The sequence below is a fragment of the Aquarana catesbeiana genome, linkage group LG01 (genome assembly GCF_042186555.1).
Source record: "Aquarana catesbeiana isolate 2022-GZ linkage group LG01, ASM4218655v1, whole genome shotgun sequence".
Lineage (NCBI taxonomy): Eukaryota > Metazoa > Chordata > Amphibia > Anura > Ranidae > Aquarana > Aquarana catesbeiana.
Window position 1 is genome coordinate 564,331,858 of NC_133324.1, and position 23,639 is coordinate 564,355,496.

Consider the following 23,639-nt stretch of genomic DNA (forward strand, 5'->3'; position numbering starts at 1 on the left):
TTCTTTCTTTCTTTCTTTCTTTCCTGTCCATCTTTCTTTTTTTCCTTCCATCTGTCTTTCTTTCCATCTTTCTGTCTTTCCATCTTTCTTTCCTTCCAACTTTCTTTCTTTCCTTCCTTCTTTCTCCATCCCCCTCTCTTTCTTTTCTTTTTCTTTCCTTCTTTCTTCCTTTCTTTTTGTCTCTTTCTTTCTCTTTCCTTCCATCTTTCTTTCTTTCTTTCTTTCTTTCTTTCTTTCTTTCTTTCTTTCTTTCTTTCTTTCTTTCTTTCTTTCTTTCTTTCTTGTCCATCTTTCTTTTTTTCCTTCCATCTGTCTTTCTTTCCATCTTTCTGTCTTTCCATCTTTCTTTCCTTCCAACTTTCTTTCTTTCTCTTTCTTTCTTTCTTTCTTTCTTTCTTTCTTTCTTTTTCTTTCTCTCTTTCTCTCTCTCTCTTTCTTTCTTTCTTTCTTTCTTTCTTTCTTTCTTTCTTTCTTTCTTTCTTTCTTTCTTTCTTTCTTTCTTTCTTTCTTTCTTTCTTTCTTTCTTTCTTTCTTTCTTTCTTTCTCTCTTTCTTTCTTTCTTTCTTTCCTTCTTTCATTCCTTCTTTCTCCATCCCCCTCTCTTTCTTTTCTTTTTCTTTCCTTCTTTCTTCCTTTCTTTCCATTCTTTTTGTCTCTTTCTTTCTCTTTCCTTCCATATGTCTTTCTTTCTTTCTTTCTTTCTCTTTCTTTCCTGTCCATCTTTCTTTTTTTCCTTCCATCTGTCTTTCTTTCCATCTTTCTGTCTTTCCATCTTTCTTTCCTTCCAACTTTCTTTCTTTCTCTTTCTTTCCTTCCATCTTTCTTTCTTTCTTTCTTTCTTTCTTTCTTTCTTTCTTTCTTTCTTTCTTTCTTTCTTTCTTTCTTTTTCTTTCTCTCTTTCTTTCTCTTTCTTTCTTTCTTTCTTTCTTTCTTTCTTTCTTTCTTTCTTTCTTTCTTTCTTTCTTTCTTTCTTTCTTTCTTTCCCTCTTTCTATCTTTCTTTCTCTTTCTTTCCTTTCCATCTTTCTTTCTCTTTCTTTCCTTCCATCTTTCTTTCCATCTTTCTTTTTCTTTTTCTTTCTTTTCTTTTCTTTTCTTTTCTTTTCTTTTCTTTTCTTTTCTTTCTTCTCCCTCTCTTTCTTTCTCCTTTCTTTCTTTCCTTCCATCTCTTCTTTCTTTCTTTCTTTCTTTCCTTCCTTCTTTCTCCATCCCCCTCTCTTTCTTTTCTTTTTCTTTCCTTCTTTCTTCCTTTCTTTTTGTCTCTTTCTTTCTCTTTCCTTCCATCTTTCTTTCTTTCTTTCTTTCTTTCTTTCTTTCTTTCTTTCTTTCTTTCTTTCTTTCTTTCCTGTCCATCTTTCTTTTTTTCCTTCCATCTGTCTTTCTTTCCATCTTTCTGTCTTTCCATCTTTCTTTCCTTCCAACTTTCTTTCTTTCTTTCTCTTTCTTTCTTTCTTTCTTTCTCTCTCTCTTTCTTTTTCTTTCTTTCTTTCTTTCTTTCTTTCTTTCTTTCTTTCTTTCTTTCTTTCTTTCTTTCTTTCTTTCTTTCTTTCTTTCTTTCTTTCTTTCTTTCTTTCTTTCTTTCTTTCTTTTCTTTCTTTCTTTCTCTTTCCTTCCATCTTTCTTTTTTCTTTTTTTCTTTCTTTCTTTCTTTCTTTCTTTCTTTCTTTCTTTCTTTCTTTCTTTCTTTCTTTCTTTCTTTCTTTCTTTCTTTCTTTCTTTCTTTCTCTTTCCTGTCCATCTTTCTTTCTGTCTTTCTTTCTTTCTTTCTTTCTTTCTTTCTTTCTTTCTTTCTTTCTTTCTTTCTTTCTTTCTTTCTTTCTTTCTTTCTTTCCTTCTTTCATTCCTTCTTTCTCCATCCCCCTCTCTTTCTTTTCTTTTTCTTTCCTTCTTTCTTCCTTTCTTTCCATTCTTTTTGTCTCTTTCTTTCTCTTTCCTTCCATCTGTGTTCCCTGGGTTTCTAACTGTGGGGGAATGGGGCTGACTGGAGGAGGAAAGAGATCACTGTTCCTGATCACTAGGAACAGCAGATCACTCTCTCCTCCCCTGTCAGAATGGGGATCTGTCTTTTTACATTGACAGATCCCCGTTCTGGCTCTCTTTCCTGCGATCCCTTGTGGCCGGTGGACATCGCGGCCGCTGGCCAAGCACATCGGATCCCCCGTCACGCAGTGGGCGTGTGCCTTCTATGCCTCTTATGCCCCGTACACACGGTCGGATTTTCGGACGGAAAATGTGTGATAGGACCTTGTTGTCGGAAATTCCGACCGTGTGTGGGCTCCATCACACATTTTCCATCGGATTTTCCGACACACAAAGTTTGAGAGCAGGCTATAAAATTTTCCGACAACAAAATCCGTTGTTGGAAATTCCGATCGTGTGTATACAAATCCGACGCACAAAGTGCCACGCATGCTCAGAATAAATAAAGAGATGAAAGCTATTGGCTACTGCCCCGTTTAGAGTCCCGACGTACGTGTTTTACGTCACCGCGTTCAGAATGATCTGATTTTCCGACAACTTTGTGTGACCGTGTGTATGCAAGACAAGTTTGAGCCAACATCCGTCGGAAAAAATCCTAGGATTTTGTTGTCAGAATGTTCGATCAATGTCCGACCGTGTGTACTGGGCATTAGAGGAGCTGATATACACCTATGGCGGTTTGCAGGAATGAGCCGACCTACCACAGTATAATGACGGCGGCTGTTTGGCAAGTGTTTAAAGGGCAGTATTTGAGTAACAAACAGAACTGAATTTAAATTGCGCTGTCACATGAGGTTGTACAGGAGGGGCCATATGAGAAACACCTATGAGAAAAGACAATAAATGGTAGACTAGTGACCTTTCTAGCATCTAACAGCAGAAAAATGCACTGTGGAGGAAATCTCTGGATTGAGGGAGAACACTGCAGCAAAAGCTGGTTTTAATAATTTATCTTAATGGGCTATTCATTTTAATTTTGTAAGTATGGCTGGAATTCCGTTTAAAAAAAACACATAAAAATCATACAAAAACGAAGGCACATTCGATCATAATAATAAAAAGAGATTTTAATAATTGAAGAAAAACATATAAAACACTCACATACATCACAAAGATCAATCTCTCATGGCATTTTTTAAGCTTTTTTTTTTATAATACCAATACTAAATGTGGACATGCCCAAAAAAATAAAAGAGATTAAGATTATTTTTTAGCATTATAGGTACATTGAAAAATATATCTGACACAAAACATCCCAAAGCAGACATGTCTCTATCAGGGTTTCTCAATATAAACTTTCTAATACATATGCAAAACTATAACTGATCCATATTATATACAGTATACAGCACAGTCATAATATGACAAACATTTAAAGCCACTTAAAACATCCCCTGCAGGGCACGTGTACATGGCTCATATTGCACTTTTGCGATTTGTTCTTCATTATAGCAGTATGCATTGTACATTGATTTGAATGTTTCTGAAAGTTACCTGACTTTGCTTTGTATACATATTGCCCATTTCAATTTAATCCAGATTAGGTTCAAATGCAAGCAACTGTACTAAACAAACGCAAGCAAACAAATGTGCAAAAGTGTGCTCATAGATTCAAAGGTTGTCTAGGTATAACAGCTTTTTCAATATTGAGTTAGCAACATGAATTTGATGCAATTCAACATTATCAAGACTCCATCAGACAGTTTAAGAGTGATTAAATTATGCATATGTATAACCAGGTACAAACTGAACAAAAAGGGACTAACACCTCCAAGATGGTGGTGGTTTGATCTTTAGTTTGCGGGTATGTGTTTGAAAATGGAAGTAAATATCTGAAATATCAAATCAATGGGCAATGCATAATGCTACAGTATATGAACAACAAATAGAAAAATGCAATATGAACCGAATATGCATGGCTTGCAGCAAATATTTCAATTGGTTTTAAGTGTTTGTTGTATTATGTCTGTGGTATGATATACAGTATGTGATAAAAAGTAATACTTCTGCATATGTATTACAAAGTTTATATTGAGAAATGCTGATAGGACACAGGGGCGTAGCTACAGTGGTTGCAATTATGACCCAGCCCCATGCTCCAGGGAGCATGTGCGGCTCCCCTGTTCTACACCTGGATAGAAGGGGTGGCGGGGTGGCTTATGGGGGAGCTATTCCAATCCATTTTTCTCCTGCAGCCGCCAAAAGCCTGCTTCTCCCCCTCTCCCTCCCCAGGCATTCAGTGGCTGCAGGGTGAAAATGGAGGGGATCAATTTCTCCATATACCACCCATCCTAACCATTTCACTTGTTTCCAGCTGCCACGAGCCCCCTGCGTGCTCCACTGCCCCCCCCCCCCCCCCCCGGCTGCTGTAGGAGATGTGTCAAGATGGAGAGCGTGGAAGGGGCCAAAAATGTCATTTATTGGCCCCTTCCTTTTTACTGATCACTGACTCTGTTCATTCATAACTTTACTATGTATAAGTTTACTATGCTTTAGTTTGTGAATGAACGGGAAGCACTGTACAGAGCTATTCCTGTCCATTCATTCTCTGTAGCTGAGGCTGCAGCAATGGAGATTGAGGGCTGTGTCCTCAATCTCTTTTCTCTGTCTCAAAGGTGAAACATCACAGGTCTGATATTTCACCAAAGTCCCCCAATGGGACTCCTAAAAAATACAAAATAAAATAGATTTGTAAAAATATAAAAAAATGGTACAAAATAATTGAAAAAATTAACCAAAAAACAAAACAAAAAACTGCTGATACCAGTGGTGGAACTTCCAGGGTCACAAAGGTCACACTTGCAACTGGGCCCTGGTGTTCCACCGTCGTGGGGGAGTCCCAAGACAGCAGGAAGGGGGCTCACTGCAGAACATGTAAAAGTGTCCCGCTTTGAGACTGTAATAAAGGGCCCCACAATGGGAGTAAAGAGCCCTGGGATCAGTGGGAAGGGTCTCGGCTGGGGGTCAGGGGGCCCTTCATGGTTTCTTGCACCGGGGCCTTGAAAATTCTAGTTACGCCTGTGATAGGACATCTCCCCTTTGGGACATTTTTGTGTCAAATATATTTGATTCTAAGAGTTTCTCTCTATCTTGGCAGGTATATTAAGTAATACTCCTAATCATTATGTGGTTAGAGGATATCCGGTTCCAGTTGTTATTTGAAATCGTAAAATATACTCAGAATAAAGCTGATCACTGTTTTTTTAAGCTCAAATCCATAAAAAAGTTATGGTAAACCCAGGTATAACAGCATGGTTTTAACACAAGGAAATGCAGAACTAATTAAACTATTACTTTAACTATATGAGCACAATAGAGCTCACTCATAAAACCTAAACTAAAGTTTCCACTTGAATAAATAACAGCTGGAAATTGATGCACTTTTACTTTCCTTTGCCCTGTTATCAGTAAGTGCCCATAATGTAAAAGCTATCTAGTGTAGCCACCATAATTATTTAGGAAATAGCATTTCCTTCATTTAGAAGGATAGAACAGCTTTGATTTGTCCTAGTTGAAGCTTATTGTGGCTATTAATATTTCTTGATGTCTTTTACACAGATTATCATAAGCACATGATTCACACTTGGTTAATGAACGTCCTTGGTATTTGACTGACCCTGCATTCATCTGCGTCATAAAAATTTGTTTGAGCAGGAAAAGGTGGCAAAATAATGATGGTGTTAACTATCAGTTCCAATGGCTGTGACTATAGAATGCTCCTGTTGTACAGGTTCAGGAGATGGTTCTTGCAAGATACTTTGCTGTTTAGTTGTCGAAAGGAGTTCTCCTGCATCAGAACCTGAACAATTACATGTTTGTGGAACATCAGAGCTTTGCAGACTTCTTGAGTTCTCGACATGACTGTGGCTTCCTAAGCGGCTTGAAGCTACTACAGCTTTCATGGCTGCCTAAAGAGTATAAAATATCAGAAAAATACAATCACTTTGATACTTTTATTCGGAATGAATAAAAAATACACTTGCATCAGTGTTGCCAACCTACCAGATTGAAATTTGACATGACGCCCAAAATTTACTGGCTCAGCCAAGTTTTTACTAACATTCACAAAAATTACAAGATTACACTTTTAAGTGCAAATTTCAGTATTTAGGCTACAAGCAAGCACAATATGCAATTAGCAATGTGATTCATGGTAGATATTAAGGAAAAAAAACATATTTCTTATTTTATTTTCGATATAGTAAGTAAGTAGCTCAAGGACAGTACACGGGAGGGCAAGAAATTAGAAAGGGCAGGCACCCATACAGTGACAGCAGTGTGCAGCAGCACAGATGATGATGACACCTCACTGACACAACACATCCCTTCCTGAGTCAAAGTGACAGTCTCTCTCCACACCAGGTGGTCCCTTCAGTCCAATCAGTACTGACAGTCCCGCTCCCGGCTTGCCTTGTTCCCGTCCCGCAGACCTGCACACGAAGCCCTGCCCGCTTTGCTCGGCTCCCATCACATGACACTGCCTCCACCAGACCCGCCCCCCCGCCAGCGCTGCCTGAACACATTGTAGCAGGCACTCGGATGGTCTCGGCCTGCTCCAGACCAGAACTGCACATGCTCAGTTCCAAGCTGAGCGTCACAGCTATATTTTTAACTGGCAACCTGTTTTTCCGGTCACTGGCATTTCCTGGTAGGAGAAAAGTGCCCGTTTTTTACTGGCTGCCAGTAAAAATACTGACGGTTGGCAACACTGACTTGCATAAGAATAATTTTTTTAGCAAAGCTATGTGTTATGTGAATGTTCAGTAAGTTCACACAATTGTCTTTAGTATAAGACTTCACAACTATGCTATGTTTAAGTTGGTGCATTCACTGGGTGCTAAAAAATCTTAAAGCGGAGATCCACTAAAAAGGGGAAGCTCTGCTTATCTGCCTCCTCCCCCCCCTCCACTGCCACATTTGGAACCTTTTTGGGGGGGAGGGGGGAGTAGATACCTGGTTTTGACAGGTACCCGCTCCCACTTCTGGCTCAGTTCGCCACGGCTTTTAATAGTTTTTTCTTTATGGGGCGGAACTCCTCTTTAACATGCATGTACAAAAATGTGAGTATTCTATTTATGATCTGTATTTTGGTAAACTGTATATTCCTCTCAATACAGGTTTTCTTTTAAATCTGAACCGGGCTGGAGCACAAAAATACTTTTGTAGTGGAGTCCCCCCACACTGCGAGGGTTACGTAGATCATAGCTATGTTTAGGGGGTAGAGAAAAAGACAGGATTACCCTATTGTCTGTTCTGGCAGGCTCCAGTGCTGCCCTCCTCACCTTGATGCTCCAACATGTGGGCTGTCCCTCAGCATCATCACATGCAATGCAGGGCTATCAAACCTGCATTGTATTTGGGGATGTGAGCTTGCGACCACAGTCATTAAAGAAAAGACAGCGCTGAACGGGTTGCATGGATGAAAGCAGCTTGCTGGAGTGTGGAATACGGTATATATCGCTCCATATTTTGGGACCCTAGACATAACAACCAATTTGTTCTAGCTTGGGGTTCATCTTTAAGCAAACTGACTACTAAAAGTAATGTCAATGTTAAAGCTGGTCTATATAGAGATATACAGTATCTCACAAAAGTGAGTACACCCCTCACATTTTTGTAAATATTTTATTATATCTTTTCATGTGATAACAATGAAGAAATGAAAATATAGATGTTAAACTCAGCGCTGCTTCAATAAACAATAAACAAATTGCACTGAGCATTTTACATTGTTAATTAATACTATGTCATTGATTATACTGATGTAGGCACTTCATTATATATTAGTTTACTGTTTATTGTTTATTGGAGTAGCGCTGAGTTTAACATCTATATTATTATCACTTGGGGTCGTTTACCTTGCACTACAGCAGCCCAATGCACATATTTGCATTGTTATTTTTATTTTTTTTTTATTTACAATTGTCTCTATAGCGCGGGTTTTTCAAACTTATTCAACACTGAAGAAAAGTGAGTACACCCCTAAGTGAAAATGTCCAAATTGGGCCCAAAGTGTCAAGATGTCGTCATGTAGGAGTGGAAGGGGTGTACTCACTTTTGTTGCCAGCGGTTTGGACATTAATGGCTGTGTGTTGAGTTATTTTGAGGGGACAGCAAACTTACACTGTTATACAAGCTGTACACTCACTACTTTACATTGTAGCAAAGTGCCATTTCTTCAGTGTTGTCACATGAAAAAATATAATAAAATATTTACAAAAATGTGAGGGGTGTACTCACTTTTGTAAGATACTGTATCTTGCCTAACTTAAAGGGTTCATGTACACTGCTGCTGGTAAACGGACGTTTAGGAGAAGTTGGGTGTTTTTTTCAGCTGCCCCTGAACTCTCCTCTATGTTATGTTATCTGTCCATGTACACAGGGTCGTTTATAGTCGTTTCTAGGCATTCGAGCTTAAAAGCATTTTTTGGAAAGCGAAAAAATGCGTTCAGGAGGGATGTTCAGAGGCATTTGAAAAGCCAAATGCCTGTAACAGCTTGAAAACGCATGTAAATGCGGTAACTCATGTTTAGCCACGTTTTGTTTACAGGTGGTATTAATTTTTGACTATTTGAAAAAAAAAAGCTTCTAAATTCAAACGCGGCTAAACGTGGCATGCAAACGTGCCAAAACGTACGTTTTTAAACGTCAGTTACTTTCTGTCAAGTTAAATTGTTCAGGAGAGGTTCTAAAACGTCCCATGTACATTAAGACTAATGCCCCGTACACACGGTCGGACATTGATCGGACATTCCGACAACAAAATCCTAGGATTTTTTCCGACGGATGTTGGCTCAAACTTGTTTTGCGTACACATGGTCGCACAAAGTTGTCGGAATTTCCGATAGCCAAGAACACGGTGACGTAAACCACGTACAACGAGACTAGAAAAGGCCAGTTCAGAACCAAGCGCGGTACCCTTTGGGCTCCTTTTGCTAATCTCGTGTTAGTAAAAGTTTGGTGAGAGATGATTCGCGCTTTTTCAGACTCGTGGCTTTCAGATCGTTTTCTACGGTTCAGTTTGTGCTTGTGGGTTTGTATCTGCTCTTTAGTGCGTGCAAGCAAGCTCCGCGTGACTTTAGTCATTGTGTTCTTGTTTGTTCGTTACTGTTTTTCAGGTCGCTCTTCACAGGCCTTGCTGTTCTTCAGTGCGTTCTGTTACTTCTTTCTGAGCAGCCGACCGTTTTCTAGCCATGTTGCGTATACATACTCCTCGTAGAGTTCGTGCTGTGCGGGGGCTTGGTGTTGGGGTCCTGACCTTGACACAAGTACAGTCCTTGAACAGGGTGGGGAGGAGTTCATGGACCAAGAATTGGTTGCTCCAGCGTGACCAGTTCTGTCATATGCCTTTGCCCCGCGAGATCCGTGAGAATAATCCTGATGATTTCAGGAACTTTCTCCGGATGACGGACCCCGTTTTCCACCGTTTGTTGGCTTTGCTGACCCCCTATATTAACAGGCAGGATACCTGCATGAGGCAAGCCATCACTCCGGAGCAGAGGCTCGTCGCTACCCTGCTGTACTTGGCGATGGGGAGAAGCCTGCAGGACTTGAAGTTCGACAGGTATCTCCCCCCAGGCTCTGGGGATCATTATCCCGGAGACCTGTTCTGCCATCATCCAGGTCCTGCAGAAGGAGTATATGAATGTAAGATTTTTATCCTTTAATATCACATTTTATTGTATTTAATGTTTGATAATATATTGTATTTCTTTCCTCATTCCCTAATTACCATGATTGTAATATGCTGTGAATGTCCCCTTTGTCCTCATGCATGCTGGATTTTTATGTCATTATTTTTGTTGTCCTTCATACATATTTGCCTTCACTTACCTCCCCAGCATGCTCTCCTGGCCCTATATTCACCTCATGTAGTCACTTAACAATGTATTTTGTCAGCTCCATAGTAGTGCTTTACCCCAAACACCCCCTAAAATGTTTAGAAATCTGATGTGTGTTTTAAATTCAGGCAGAGTGCCAGAGGCTTTTTTTGGGGGGGACCCCAAATCATTTTTAACCCTCCCTCCCCCCAACTGCTAAGTCAGCTGATCCCAATTCTCTATCTATCCTCAATCATCTATCTGGTGACTTTGCCAAACCCATACACACTATACCCATCTCTTTTGTGGTCAGATTTATGGATGAATTCCCCAAAGCATGTAGTGCAAGGGCCTGCCTGTATACTTTCAAATGGTACTGTTTACAGTTTTTGTATACTATTATTATCTTGATAGGTAATAGCAGAATATCCAAATGTGCTCAAATGTGTACAATGTGTATTTATATCTTTGTATTATGACACTTCTTACCTGTCCAGTGGGCTGCCAATATTATAACTAAGGAGAGGCTGTTCCAAGTAATACCCATTATTTAGGCATTCATCTCTCAATGAAGTGGAGAGGGTTACCTGTCCAAGAGTCCCCCCCCCCATAATGTTAGAAATGGCCCATGAGGGGGGGGAGGGGGAATATGATAGGTGTACCTTATACTTTGGTGTTGTAAAATTCCCCTTAATAAATATTATCTGGATGTTGGCCAAGAATGTTTGTGTCTAATCTGCTTTCCATGTTTTAATGTGCAAAAAGACTATTTTTTTTTTTCATCAACAGTTTCCTTCCACGCCACAGGAATGGCAGACTGTGGCCTCCCACTTTGCCCAGCGGTGGGACTTTCCTAACTGCGGAGGGGCAATTGATGGGAAACACGTCCACATCGTCCCACCACCCAACTCAGGGTCATACTATAATAATTACAAGGGGTTCAATAGTATTGTGATGTTGGCGGTGGTGTCGGCTAATTATGAGTTCCTGTATGTGGACGTGGGGAAGAATGGTTGGATGTCCGATGGTGGAGTCATCGCCCAGACGGAGTTTTACAGGCGTCTCCAGAATGGCAGCTTTGACTTGCCACCTCCAGAAGACAATGTGGAAGGACTCCCATTCGTCTTCATTGCGGATGAAGCATTTGCGCTGGGGGACCACCTTATGCAGCCATTCCCGATGAGGGCCCTCACCCCGGACCAGAGGGTTTTTAATTACCGGCTGGCCAGAGCCAGAAGAGTGGTGGAGAACACATTTGGAATCATGGCCAGCCGGTTCTGCCTATTTCTTACACCCATCCATATGGTCGAGTATAAACTGAATCATATAATCCTGGCGTGCTGTGTTCTACATAACTTTTTACGGCAACATTCTGCCAACTATGCTGGCTCAGTTGGGCCTGAGGCCGGAATTATAAATGAAACAACCCTGACGGCGCTTGAAAGTGGCCGTCCTGGCTTGCTCTCCCTGAGTGCCCGTGATGTCCGGCTAAGATACCTTGAGTTCTTTGCGGGTAGGGGGGCCATCAATATGCCAGACAATCTGTGAAACCTTGATCAAATAAAACAAAAAAATTAAGCTAATCTTTGGTGACATTTACTGCTTGTGTTTGTTTTAGCTGACCCTGACAGAAATGTGGTGAGTCCTGAAAATGGCGTGATTGTGTAACCTTATACAAAGCACTGTTGGGTGTTATTTACTAAAGACAAAGACACTTTGCACTACAAGTGCACTTGAAAATGCACTGAAACTGCACTTGTAGTGCAAAGTGGATTTGCCCTTAGGAAATAACCCCCATTGTCACAGAAAGCGGCAATTACATCACCACAAAAGTGGTGTAGCGTTGAGACAATAATCCACACATTTTTGATTAACAATCTTTTTAATACCTGCACAATCACATGTGCATTTAGAAAAGGTTTTTAAAACAAACCAACATGTTTGTTGTATAACAATTTTTGGGGTGGCATTATCAAAAATAGAAATGTCCATTTAAGATAAAACAGGCATGTTTCCAAACAACAAGAAAGACACAAATCTTGAACTTACAAAGTTGACATTAGGTAGAACTTGAAGGCAATATCAGACATGAGTATTTAGGAACTGTGTTTGATATTGCGTTCAGATGGGGTGAAGTCACCCCAGGAAAAGCCAAATTTGGAAGATGCACACCAATTTACGAATGTCAACATGTGCTAGCTGCCATCACGGGGGATCAAGGGACGTGTTTTGGGGGAGCAACCCCTTCCTCACAGCTACTTTATTAGTTAGGAAGGGGTTGCACCCCCAAAATGCGTCCACTGATCTCCCGTGATGGCAGATAGCACATGTTGACACACTGTGTGCATCCTCCAAATTTGGCTTTTATAAAAATCGCAAAAACATTTTGAACATTGTAGCACACAAAAAAACAAAGGGATTTGGAGGGGTTTTAAACTCTCCCCAAAACATCAATGATGTTATTATTTTTTTGAATAACATCATTGATGTTTTTCTTGACGTTTTCCAATGCTAAATTACACCCCATGATCTCCCCAATCAGGATCTGGGCACTTTCCGTGGTGAAAGGATCAGGATCCACAACATCACGATCACCTAAAAAGAGAGAAACCAAAAAAAAGCAGGTATTATAAATATGCCGGCATCCATCTCTTACCTGAGCCTGTGGTCGCACACACTCACCTGTTGTGGTGACTAGTTCCACCACGTCTTCTTCCTCCTCCTGCTCTTCTTGTGTTTGGGGTATTTCCCCTTCTTCCAGTGGGGGGGGGGTCTTTGGTCTCCTCGGATGAGGGGTGTCCTCCGAGTCTTTTCTCCCCTATGTTAAACAAAAATGGTATACTTAGCACACAGATATTTGATGGCAGAACTTTAAAGATGAAACATTGGTTGGAAGTGGGGTACAATTGTCTAGAACACGTCGCTCTGCCCTACGCGGCGTTTCGTGATAGAGTCACATCATCCAGGGGCCCTGGATGATGTGACTCTATCACGAAACGCCGCGTAGGGCAGAGCGACGTGTTCTCGTCACCTCCCATCGCTGCTGTTGTTTCCAGTAGGACGGGCTGTCTGTGAGCTTCCGACCGGCGCTCCAGACTACACTACATGCCTACTATTGTCTACTAACATGTGAGTTTAACTTTTTACTTATCCAATAAAGTCAATGATTTTACACAATATGGAGCCTTTTTTTCCTTCTATGACCGTATCTGCAATGCTGTGGGCTGATGTCTGAGTACCTGTCAGTGTGAACATCTTTAGCCTGACCCTGCAGTCTTTGATGTCCCATCTCGGTATAAGGTCTCTGATTCATTGGTCGTGGTTCGAAGCAGTATTAACAAACAGCTTTCTCTGATCCTCTGTAACGGGGGATCATGAGTTTCTGGTAAGCGGCCAGTCTGATTTCACGGTGGTGGACCAAGCACGCTTTTTTCTTCTCACAGCAAGAATTTGTTTTTTGGAACTTTTTTAAGATACTTTCATATCACTTGGGTGATTTATTTTTTAAACATGGACTTTTTATTATCACTTTGAACATTTTATTTTTGGATTGATTATTCATTTGACATGTGTTTTGTATATTATGTATACACTAAAGGGGAACTCTTCACTTAGTTCTAAATATTTGGTTTGGTGATGATGTGTATGATCACCAATCTGTTTTAGCGCGATTCAACCCCCCTTTTTTTCTTATTTAATTTCACTGTGTTTGTGTTACATAGATGAATCACGGCTATAATTGTTATTGTTTATGTATTTCACTGTAGCGCAGTTATTCCCCTCATTTTTCTTACAATTGTCTATTTTGGCAGAGTTCCAAGATGTAGAATTTTTAGTGTCCTTTGTCAAGCTTCAATACTTTACCTGTTTTGTACAAGTTTCACAGATGGAGACACCCCTATAGTATACACTGGAGCACCCGTGTGGCCCCCCTAATAAAAATGTTGTTCTTGTGTCCCACACTAGTGCTCCAGTGTCCAGATGTGAAAACAGCTGCAGAGTGTCCTCTCCTTACACAGAATCTAGTTTGCATTTCATTCTAGTAACAAACCCATCTACACAACCAAATTAGTTTCATACAAGTAGGCCCTAAAAAATGTGGGCAAATGCATATGGCCAAAACAATGGTGTTTTAGAGGCCGAAAGAAAAATGTTTGATACGAACGAATAATGTGCCCATGAACATGAAAGTTGACATTTAAAACTGTACAACACTTTTAAGAAAAGCACATGGAGCAGCACAAATGTAATCAAGACAAAAAGAATAGGAAAACAGGACAACTACTTACTTTTTTGCAGCACTCTCCGGATCTTTCTGTACTGCTCATGTTCTCTTAATTTCAGGTCCGACCACCGCTTCCTGAGCTGATCTTTTGATCGACGTACCCCGAAATTCCAGTGCAGACTCCTGACCACTTTCGCCATTATCTTGGCCTTTCTGACATTGGAGTTGGGGTAAGGTCCACACTTCCCGTCATAGTCGGCCTTCTTCAGGATGTCGACCATCTCCAACATCTCCCCAAAGGTATACTTGAGGCCTTAAATCTTCTCCTTCTGGATCGGGACGTTTCCGGATCCGGGCTTTCCTCCTCCTCCTCCTCGTTGCTATAATTAGCATGCACCTGCTGTGTCTTTGCCCTGTGCTCTTCCCCCGCTGCGCTGAACGAAAAGGGGCGGGGAATAGACAAGAAAGAACGTCAGGGGTGGGCGGAGTTACACGCATGCGCAGTGTGTATAAAGCGTAACACGCGTGCGTAGTACGTACGATCTGTGAGCGGAGGAAGGAGTATCGGAGGCGCCGATCGTGATAACGAAGGTAAGAGACAAACTTGGGCCTATACTGCTTATAAATTGAAGCCTATATTGTAACAAGATTCGAAGAGTTTGGCCTGACATTAGGGTTTGTCTTGTGTTGTGTCTTGCAGAGAAAATGGATGGCTTCAACGACCACAATTTCCTCCCCCTGTTCATAGACAAATACTGGGAGCTGCCCTGTCTGTGGCAGGTGAGACACCCCCATTACAACAATAAACAAAAGAGGCAGACAGCGCTGGAGAAACTGCTGGAGTTGGTGACGCCGGTGGTCCCCACAGCAACCATCCCCTATTTAAAGACCTGAGGAGCACTTATCTTAGGGAGCGCAAGAAGGTCACGGATTCCCAGAGATCCAGAGCTGCAGCAGATGACGTTTATGTCCCCAGGCTGTGGTACTATGAGAGACTGCGATTTCTGTCAGACCACACTGAAGTCAGGGAATCCCTCTCTACTCTTCCTTCCACTCTTCCTTCCACCCCAGCTGAGCCTTCCGATGTCCAACCTGGGCCTTCCAGCCAGGAAGAAGTGGAGGAGCCCAGCTTTAGCCAGGTATAGCACAGGGGCGGATCCAGAGTCTAGTCTCGGGAGGGGCACTGCCAGAAAATAAGGTTTTGCTTACAGAACTGGGGGGGGTCAGGAGAGCACACAACAGTGAGGTCAGGACGGCACACACAAGGGAGGTCAGGAGAGGACAGTACAGGGTCAGGAGGGCACACACCGGTGGGAGGTCAGGACAACACAGTATGGGGTCAGTAGGGCACACACCGGGGAGGTCAGTAGGGCACACACCGGGGAGGTCAGGAGGGCACACACCAGGGAGGTCAGAAGAGCACAGTACGGGGTCAGGAGGGCACACACCAGGGATGTCAGGAGAGCACGGTACGGGGTCAGGAGGGCACACACCAGGGAGGTCAGGAGAGCACGGTACGGGGTCAGGAGGGCACACACCAGGGAGGTCAGGAGAGCACACACCAGGGAGATCAGGAGGGCATGCACTGGGGGAAGGGTTGGAGGGCACACACTGGGGGGATCAGGAGGGCACAAACTGGGGGGAGTCAGGAGGGCACACACTGGGGGGAGTCAGGAGGGCACACACTGGGGGGGAGTCAGGAGGGCACATACTGGGGGGAGTCAGGAGGGCACACACTGGGGGGATCAGGAGGGCACACACTCGGGGGAGTCAGGAGGGCACACACTGGGGGGAGTCAGGAGGGCACACACTGGGGGGATCAGAAGGGCACACACTGGGGGGATCAGGAGGGCACACAGCAGGGGGCAGTCACAATGCTTTATTGAGCCCAATTTCTCACTGTGCCGCATGAAAAGATGCAGTCCCATTTGTCAGCTAACAGCTCCTCTATGCTAAGCTGCAATAACTCAGCAGACTTAGCATAGAGGTGCCTGTAAACTAATCCAGGATATACTGCTAGCTGAGCTTACTTCCAGGAAGTTCACAGTCACTCGGCTCCCTCCCTCCCTCCCGCTGATCACACCTCCCTCCCGCTGATCACACCTTCCTCTTCCAGGCGGGCGCGGTCTCGGGGGTCAGGCACATCCCCTTCCCTCCCACTCAAGCAGCAGCCTGCAGGAGAGAGGCTGGAAAGCTGCTGGGGGAGGTACAGGGGGCGGAGAGTGCAGTTCCAAGTGTGTGTGCTGTAATTCCTAATGCTGAGAATAGCTGTGAGTTATCCCGACCATGGGACATTCTCGGGGCGTGCTCAGCCTCAGAGTCAGCAATATTTTCTTGGGGGGTGCAATTGCCCTGTTGCCCCCCCCTGGATCCGCCCCTGTAGCATTCTTCTACAGATTTCTGGTCAATAAATAAATGACGTTTACTAGATGTCATTATTGATCTCTAATTGCTGATTGCAAAAAGTGTTTTACATATCAATAGACAGTAGTGGGCACCAAAAATTGGGACAAGAATGAAAAAAGCTGGGCTCAGAAGGATAGTCTGTTAGATTTGTTAACATTCAATTTGCAACAATCATGAGGTGACAATTGTGTGTGATTGATGAATCAAAAACTAAAACTATGTCCCTTTTTTATACACAGGAAGACCTCAGCCAGGAGGAGGCTGTGGAATGTGACAGCCAGGAGGAGGCGGGGCTAAGTTGCAGCCAGGAGGAGGCAGGGCTAAGTGTCAGCCAGGAGAAGCCTGGGACAAGTCGAAGCCTGACCGAATCGCAGGTTCCTCCCCTCCGCCTTCCATACAAAAGAGCGAGGAAGGCGACTCACATGCAGGATTCTGCGCTCAGGCTCATTCAGGAGGCTTCTGTGTCCCTCAGAGCCTTACCCACTCCTGAAGAAGCCTTTGCCTGCATGGCTGCCACAAAACTGCAGGGCATGCAGGAGGGTCAAAGCAAACTATGTGAGGACCTTCTGTATAAAGTCCTAAGTAAGGGGGTGAGTAGGGAACTAACACCCAATACCCACCTGAGTGAGTTGGCTCCTCCTCCTCCTCCTCCTGCTGCCACAACTCCACCACCAGAGCCACAGCCTGGAAGGAAGGCCTGAGAGTGATGACCCTGGGTTCAGTCTGGTCTGACAAAAGATGCAGTCTCTTGTATGACCACAGCCTGGGGACACAGATGTCATCTGCTGCTTTCCGGATCTCTGGGACTTCTGGACCAGATTGCACTCCCTTAGATATGGACTCCTCAGGCCACCAATTTTGTTTGAAAATAATTGATGTCTGCCCTGGGGGTCCAAGGCTTCACCCATTTCTGCTGTTTCTCCAGTGTTGCCTACCTCTTTGTTTAGTTGTGAGCCCTTAATAAATGATTTTTTTTTTCTATTATACTCGCCTATGTGTGTTTTCATTCAAAAAGGACAGTTTGTTTCTGAGGATTCAGGTACATTTCAAAATACAATGTGAAATTAACAAGGGACACCTACACCAAACAATCTCCTACAGATTAAATAATACAACATATCAATGATGTTGTGGTAACTTGACACACAAAACACACACAAAAATATTCTGGAGTAAAACTAAAACTAAAATAAAACAAAGATCAGCCTTGAAAAACAAACCTAAAAAAAAATAAAATAATCTGCCTGAAAAAAATAAATAAAAATAAAACACAAAAATAATGTTGTCAGATGTGACAAATCAAAATATATTGAGGGAATCCCGATAAAGAATAAAGAAAGAAGTTTGTGAGAAGTCTGTGTGAATATGAGCAGCAAAACTACTTCATTCTTCTCACATTATAAAGAAGAAGAGAGTGCGCTGTATTAAACCATTTTTAACATTGCACCATGACGAAAGTGTTGTATCCATTGCGAACGCTAAGTTTACCAGACCGAGCTGTTCCGTCTCGGAATTTCTTCTGAGCATGCGTGGCACTTTGTGCGTCGGAGCTGGCCACACACGGTCGGAATTGACGCGATCGGATTTTGTTGTCGGAAAATTTTATAGCCTGCTCTCAAACTTTGTGTGTCGGAAAATCCGATGGAAAATGTCCGATGGAGCCCACACACGGTCGGAATTTCCGACAACACGCTCCGATCGGACATTATCCATCGGAAAATCCGACCGTGTGTACGGGGCATTAGAAGAACAAAATCTGAGAACAAAAATGCAGCTTACCAGTCTTGAGATGTTGGGGCTGTATTAAGCTGGTTATACACTGAATAAATTTTGTCCAGTTCCTTATGAACCGGCTGACATTCGCCCAGTGTGTGCCACTGCCAACCCTATTCCTAAAAAACAAACGTTGTTCTTTTTTTTTCAACTTTTGTCATAGAAGCCTGCTGGAAATTTTTCACCTGAAAAGTGACTACATCCAATCAAATGAAGCCACTGTTTAGGTATTCTGACAGCTACTGTCGGAATACAATAGCCCAGCAGGGACATTCTTCCATCCACAATGTTTAGCATGGATGGGATTCTATTATGGCCATTTTCATTCAGCCTGCAGTGTATGACCAGCGTTATTTTTCATTTTGGCAGGGTAAAAATCTTGTGTAATAGAGATAAACAAAGCAGATATGTTTGAAGTCCAGCCTGGGTGGGAACCATGGCTCCCTTCTCAGATACTCTGAAGGAGTGAATGTGTGTTTTTCGTAGATCACCAAATGAAAATAAAAGAAAAAAGACTAAGAAAGAAAAGTGATGCAGCCATCACAATCTAAGGATTAGTAAGCTGCAATATATTACATGTTTGTTTTTGTGTTTAGATGTGCTTTAGGGATGCTGTATAAAACATATCTTTTAGCAGTTTGTGTAAACTTAATGGTGCACAACTCACCTTAAGTTTGCGCTTTGCATTAAATTCCTGAAGTTTCTTTTGTGTTTGATCCATATGAGAAACCTTAGCACCTCTTCCCGTTACCCAGGGATGCTGCAGAGCCTGAGGAACCGTTAGTCTTTTCTGTGGATCCAGCACAATCAGCTTCTTGACCTGCAATTATAATGTGTTTGTGAAGCTTAAAAAACATGAGACACGTACAATATATTCTGTTAAGGTTAGTTGCAGATTTGCACATCAGTTTGTGTAGTTGTTTTGGCTTCTTGCTGTGTTTCAACTATAGTTGCCACCACCCTGTTTTTGAACCAAATAGCCATGTATATGGCTCATGTTCTTTGGTGACGTTTCAGTCTTGCTGGCTGAAGTTTCACCCTTGCCTGGAAGTTTACTCTGAGACCTTGGGGTCTAGTTGGGTTTCAAGATTATTGTTGGTGCTACAGTCTTTCCAAAAATGCCCATTATAAATCTCATCATGCAGAATGTAAAAGAAATGGGTGTTCGTTGACGACCCAGTAAAGACTAAAGAGAAGGTAGTGCCCAGCAGTCTGTTGGATGAGAATGCAGTCCCTACAGTCTTGACCTCTCACGGTTGTCTAAGGACACCCCCACTAGGTGAGATTAATATTATTCTCTACTATGCTGCCAAAGACTTTGCAGACCGGTGTCTCTAACATATGCTGTCTAAAAGAGTAGTCTCTCTAACATGTTAATAGGCTCAATTCACAAAGCTAACACAGCAGGATAAGATCCTAATTTTCAATGAGATTTAAAAATTACAGTCATATGGCTGAAAAAAGGATGCTTACCTATGCGTAAAGCTTTGTGAATTGGGCCTAATAATGTCTTTGACAGAGCTGTCTCTTAAACAGCAATTGCTTACTGGTCATTTAGAACACAGCAGCTCTCAAATGCACACATAATGGTTCATATTTCTTTTTCTTAAGGGCAGGATAAGTAATGAAAAGCATGCACATGCAACACTCCACCTAGCAGTATCTGTTAGCACAGAATAAGATATCAATGTCAAAATTAAAATGGCACCTACTGGTTCCAACTGTGAGGCAGTTCCCAGTACTTCAGTCCAACTGGCCTATATCTGTGTCCTCAGAGACTGGGTTGCACTAGAGGCTGAGCCAAGGCTCTAGATCTAGAAAGTGCTCTGCGGTGACTAACACAGTACACAAGGGTCCACAAAGTGCCACATTGCAGAACCCAGTGCCCAGAGGTTGCATCTTTTACATAGTTGCCAACATTGTAAAAAAAAAATGTGTGACACTTTTGTGGCTGTAGGCGGAGCCGTACAATAATTAGGGGGCGGGGCATTCGTTTGTAGGCGTGGCTTAGTAAAAACAGTAAGTGTGGCGCGCTTCGAAAAACGGGCGTGGTTTACGCGTCATAGTGGGCGTGGCTTAAATGGGCGTGGCTCAAGAGGGTGTGGTTAGAGTCTGAGATGAATGAGGGATGGAGAGGGAAAGGGGGAGAGGGAAAGGGGGAGAGGGGGAGAGGGAAAGGGGGAGGGGGAGAGGGGGAGAGGGAGAGGGGGAGAGGGGGAGAGGGAAAGGGGGAGAGGGGGAGAGGGAAAGGGGGAGAGGGGGAGAGGGAGAGGGGGAGAGGGAAAGGGGGAGAGGGAAAGGGGAGAGGGGGAGAGGGAAATGACGGGACAGCAGCCCCAGATCCTACACAATAAAAATATGTGTATTCTAGAAAGTTTAACAATCAGCAGATAAAGATACTCCAAACACCTGGTGTTAGCACTTCAATCATCCCGGCACCATGATTGTTATTGTGTCAGGATGATTGAAGTGCAGTATTTCTATTATTACATTGTAATATAAAATTAAATCATTCAACTCACCATAATGCAGAATCAGTGGGAGCCCTGAGCGTGTCACTAGCCACGTCGCCTGCCCCCGGCAGAGTCCGTCCTCACATCAGGTGTCCCCGGCAGAGCCCCCCCTCGCATCAGGTGTCCCCGGCAGAGCCCCCCCTCGCATCAGGTGTCCCCGGCAGAGCCCCCCCCTCGCATCAGGTGTCCCCGGCAGAGCCCCCCCCCTCGCATCAGGTGTCCCCGGCAGAGCCCCCCCTCACATCAGGTGTCCCCGGCGGAGCCCCCCCTCGCATCAGGTGTCCCCAACGGAGCCCCCCCTCGCATCAGGTGTCCCCGGCGGAGCCCCCCTCACATCAGGTGTCCCCGGCAGAGCCCCCCCTCACATCAGGTGTCCCCCAGTGGAGCCCCCCCTCACATCAGGTGTCCCCGACGGAGCCCCCCCTCGCATCAGGTGTCCCCGACGGAGCCCCCCCTCGCATCAGGTGTCCCCGGTGGAGCCCCCCCTCACATCAGGTGTCCCCCAGTGGAGCCCCCCCTCACATCAGGTGTCCCTGGCGGAGCCCCCCCTCACATCAGGTGTCCCTGGCGGAGCCCCCCCTCACATCAGGTGTCCCTGGCGGAGCCCCCCCTCACATCAGGTGTCCCTGGCGGAGCTCCCCCTCACATCAGGTGTCCCTGGCGGAGCTCCCCCTCACATCAGGTGTCCCTGGCGGAGATCCCCCTCACATCAGGTGTCCCTGGCGGAGCCCCCCCTCACATCAGCTGTCCCTGGCGGAGCCCCCCTCACATCAGGTGTCCCTGGCGGAGCCCCCCTCACATCAGGTGTCCCTGGCGGAGCCCCCCCTCACATCAGGTGTCCCTGGCGGAGCCCCCCCTCACATCAGGTGTCCCTGGCGGAGCCCCCCTCACATCAGGTGTCCCTGGCGGAGCCCCCCCTCACATCAGGTGTCCCTGGCGGAGCCCCCCTCACATCAAGAGTTTTCGAATTCCGCATGGATGGCAAAACCCCCGCCCCTTTCCCTGGCAGCGGGGCGGGGGTAGGCGGAGTGAGGCGGGGCGGGGCGGAGGGTGGGCGGAGTGAGGCGGGGCGGAGCGGAGGGTGGGCGGAGTGAGGCGGGGCGGAGGGTGGGCGGCATCGGAGGAGCTCCGTCTAGCCCCCCCCAGCCGTCTTCAAGCTTCTTCAAGATGGCGGCCGCAGACCTCTAGCGGCGGCGGCGGCAAAAATCAAAAACCGGATTTTTCGGGACATTTACCGGGACACAAAAAATTCGTGAATGGAGTGTAAGTCCCGGGAATGTCCCGGGAAATCCAGGACAGTTGGCAACTATGCTTTTAGTTCTGCAGGCTCCATATGCAGCTTTTAAATGCAATTCACTTGAGTGAAATGTTGCATCTGGCAGCAGGCGAAGGTGGTAAGTGACATGTGTTGCAGAATGTGATTGCTAGGTGCAGCGGAGTCAATTCAGATCAGACGTTGTGGAGTAACTGGGACTGACTTCTTTATTGGAACATAACTAGCAAGAAGTACACATACAGGAAAAAGAAACCAACAAGTACAACACTATACACAGGAAATACAACATATCATAGAAAACTGCACAGCACAGCATACCACTGAGCATTAGTGACATCTAATGTCATGTTTGAGAACTGCAGTTAACAGGTTAAGCTGAAAGCTGTTGTATCTCCTACAACATGTTGCATCTGGCAGCTGGTGATGTTGATAAGTGACATGTTGCATCTGGTGGCAGGTGACTGTGGTAAGTGACATGTTGCATCTGACAGCAGGTGACAGTGGTAAGTGACATGTTGCATCTGGCAGCAGGTGACAGTGGTGACATGTTGCATCTGGCAGCAGGTGACAGTGATAAGTGACATGTTACATCTGGCAGCAGGCAAAGGTATCAAGTGACACGCTGCATGTGGTGGCAGGCGATGGTAGCAAGTGACACGTTGCATCTGGTGGCCGGTGACGGTAGCAAGTAACACGCTGCATCTGGTGGCAGGCGACGTTAGCAAGTGACACGTTGCATCTGGTGGCAGGCGACGGTAGCAAGTGACACACTGCATCTGGCGGCAGGCGACAAGCTTATGGTTCCCACTGATCTGCATTATAAGTGAGTTGATCTATTTAATTATATATTACAATGTAGTAATATAAATAATGTGATTCACTCATCCTGACACCATATCAAGCATGGTGTCAGGATGATTAAAGTGCTAACACGTCCTTTGGAAGGATTATTTCATTTTCCTTGATCAATGTTAGAAATGTTGAAGGAGCCAATGGGAGCTGCAGACTTTTACTGCATTCAAGTTCTTTATTTCTTGTTTACAAATCCCTACATTGCTAAGTAGTAGAGCTGTGATTAGTTAATGCTGGTAAAATTTAGGATGTGGTTGGCATGCTTGTAGTTTAGGCTTACTGAAACAACTGTAAACTCAAAAGTCTAGAATTACCAGTGATAAGCTGTTAAGCTTTATCCACTCAGGTGGAGGAGTTAGTAAGATGACCACTCCCATGTGGGAGCGTCAGAAATATATCTGCACCCTGGCGTCTGTGACCCTAGGATCGGCCCTGCTTGTTTTATTTATTTAAACATCACACCACCCATATATTGTTTAAATGTACCACTTCATAGGCATGTTCGGGGCAAAAATGTTACATATGGTATTTTTCTTACCAGGTCCTTGGCATTCAAAGAGATTTCATCCCACCAGGGAGAAATAAATTCGTAGTCACAAGTAAGGATCCTACTGTACATGTATTGATCACCCCGTAGGTCAAAAAATGGTTCAAAGCCACATAACCTAGAGAGAAAGGATAAAGTTTATAGTGTAAGTATGAAACACAAAGGTAGTCAAAATGGATGCTTCTCTGTTTCAATTGGCTACACATAGTACAACTGTGTAACATTTTGTACATGGGGAGGTCTAGCTC

At 44.1% G+C, this 23,639-nt stretch overlaps 1 protein-coding gene across 1 annotated transcript in view; it reads right to left on the reverse strand.

Annotated features, from left to right (window-relative positions):
• Positions 1 to 4,326: 4,326 nt before the first annotated feature.
• The window catches only part of LOC141106248 (calcium/calmodulin-dependent protein kinase type IV-like), a 117,586-nt gene continuing 98,273 nt past the window's right edge, over positions 4,327 to 23,639 (reverse strand). The window contains exons 10-12 of the mRNA XM_073596868.1: positions 23,383 to 23,509; positions 18,871 to 19,023; positions 4,327 to 5,887 (exon numbers count right to left, since the gene is read on the reverse strand). Coding sequence (XP_073452969.1) covers positions 5,660 to 5,887; positions 18,871 to 19,023; positions 23,383 to 23,509 — 508 coding nt within the window. The 3' untranslated portion in view covers positions 4,327 to 5,659. The remainder of the gene's footprint in view (positions 5,888 to 18,870; positions 19,024 to 23,382; positions 23,510 to 23,639) is intronic.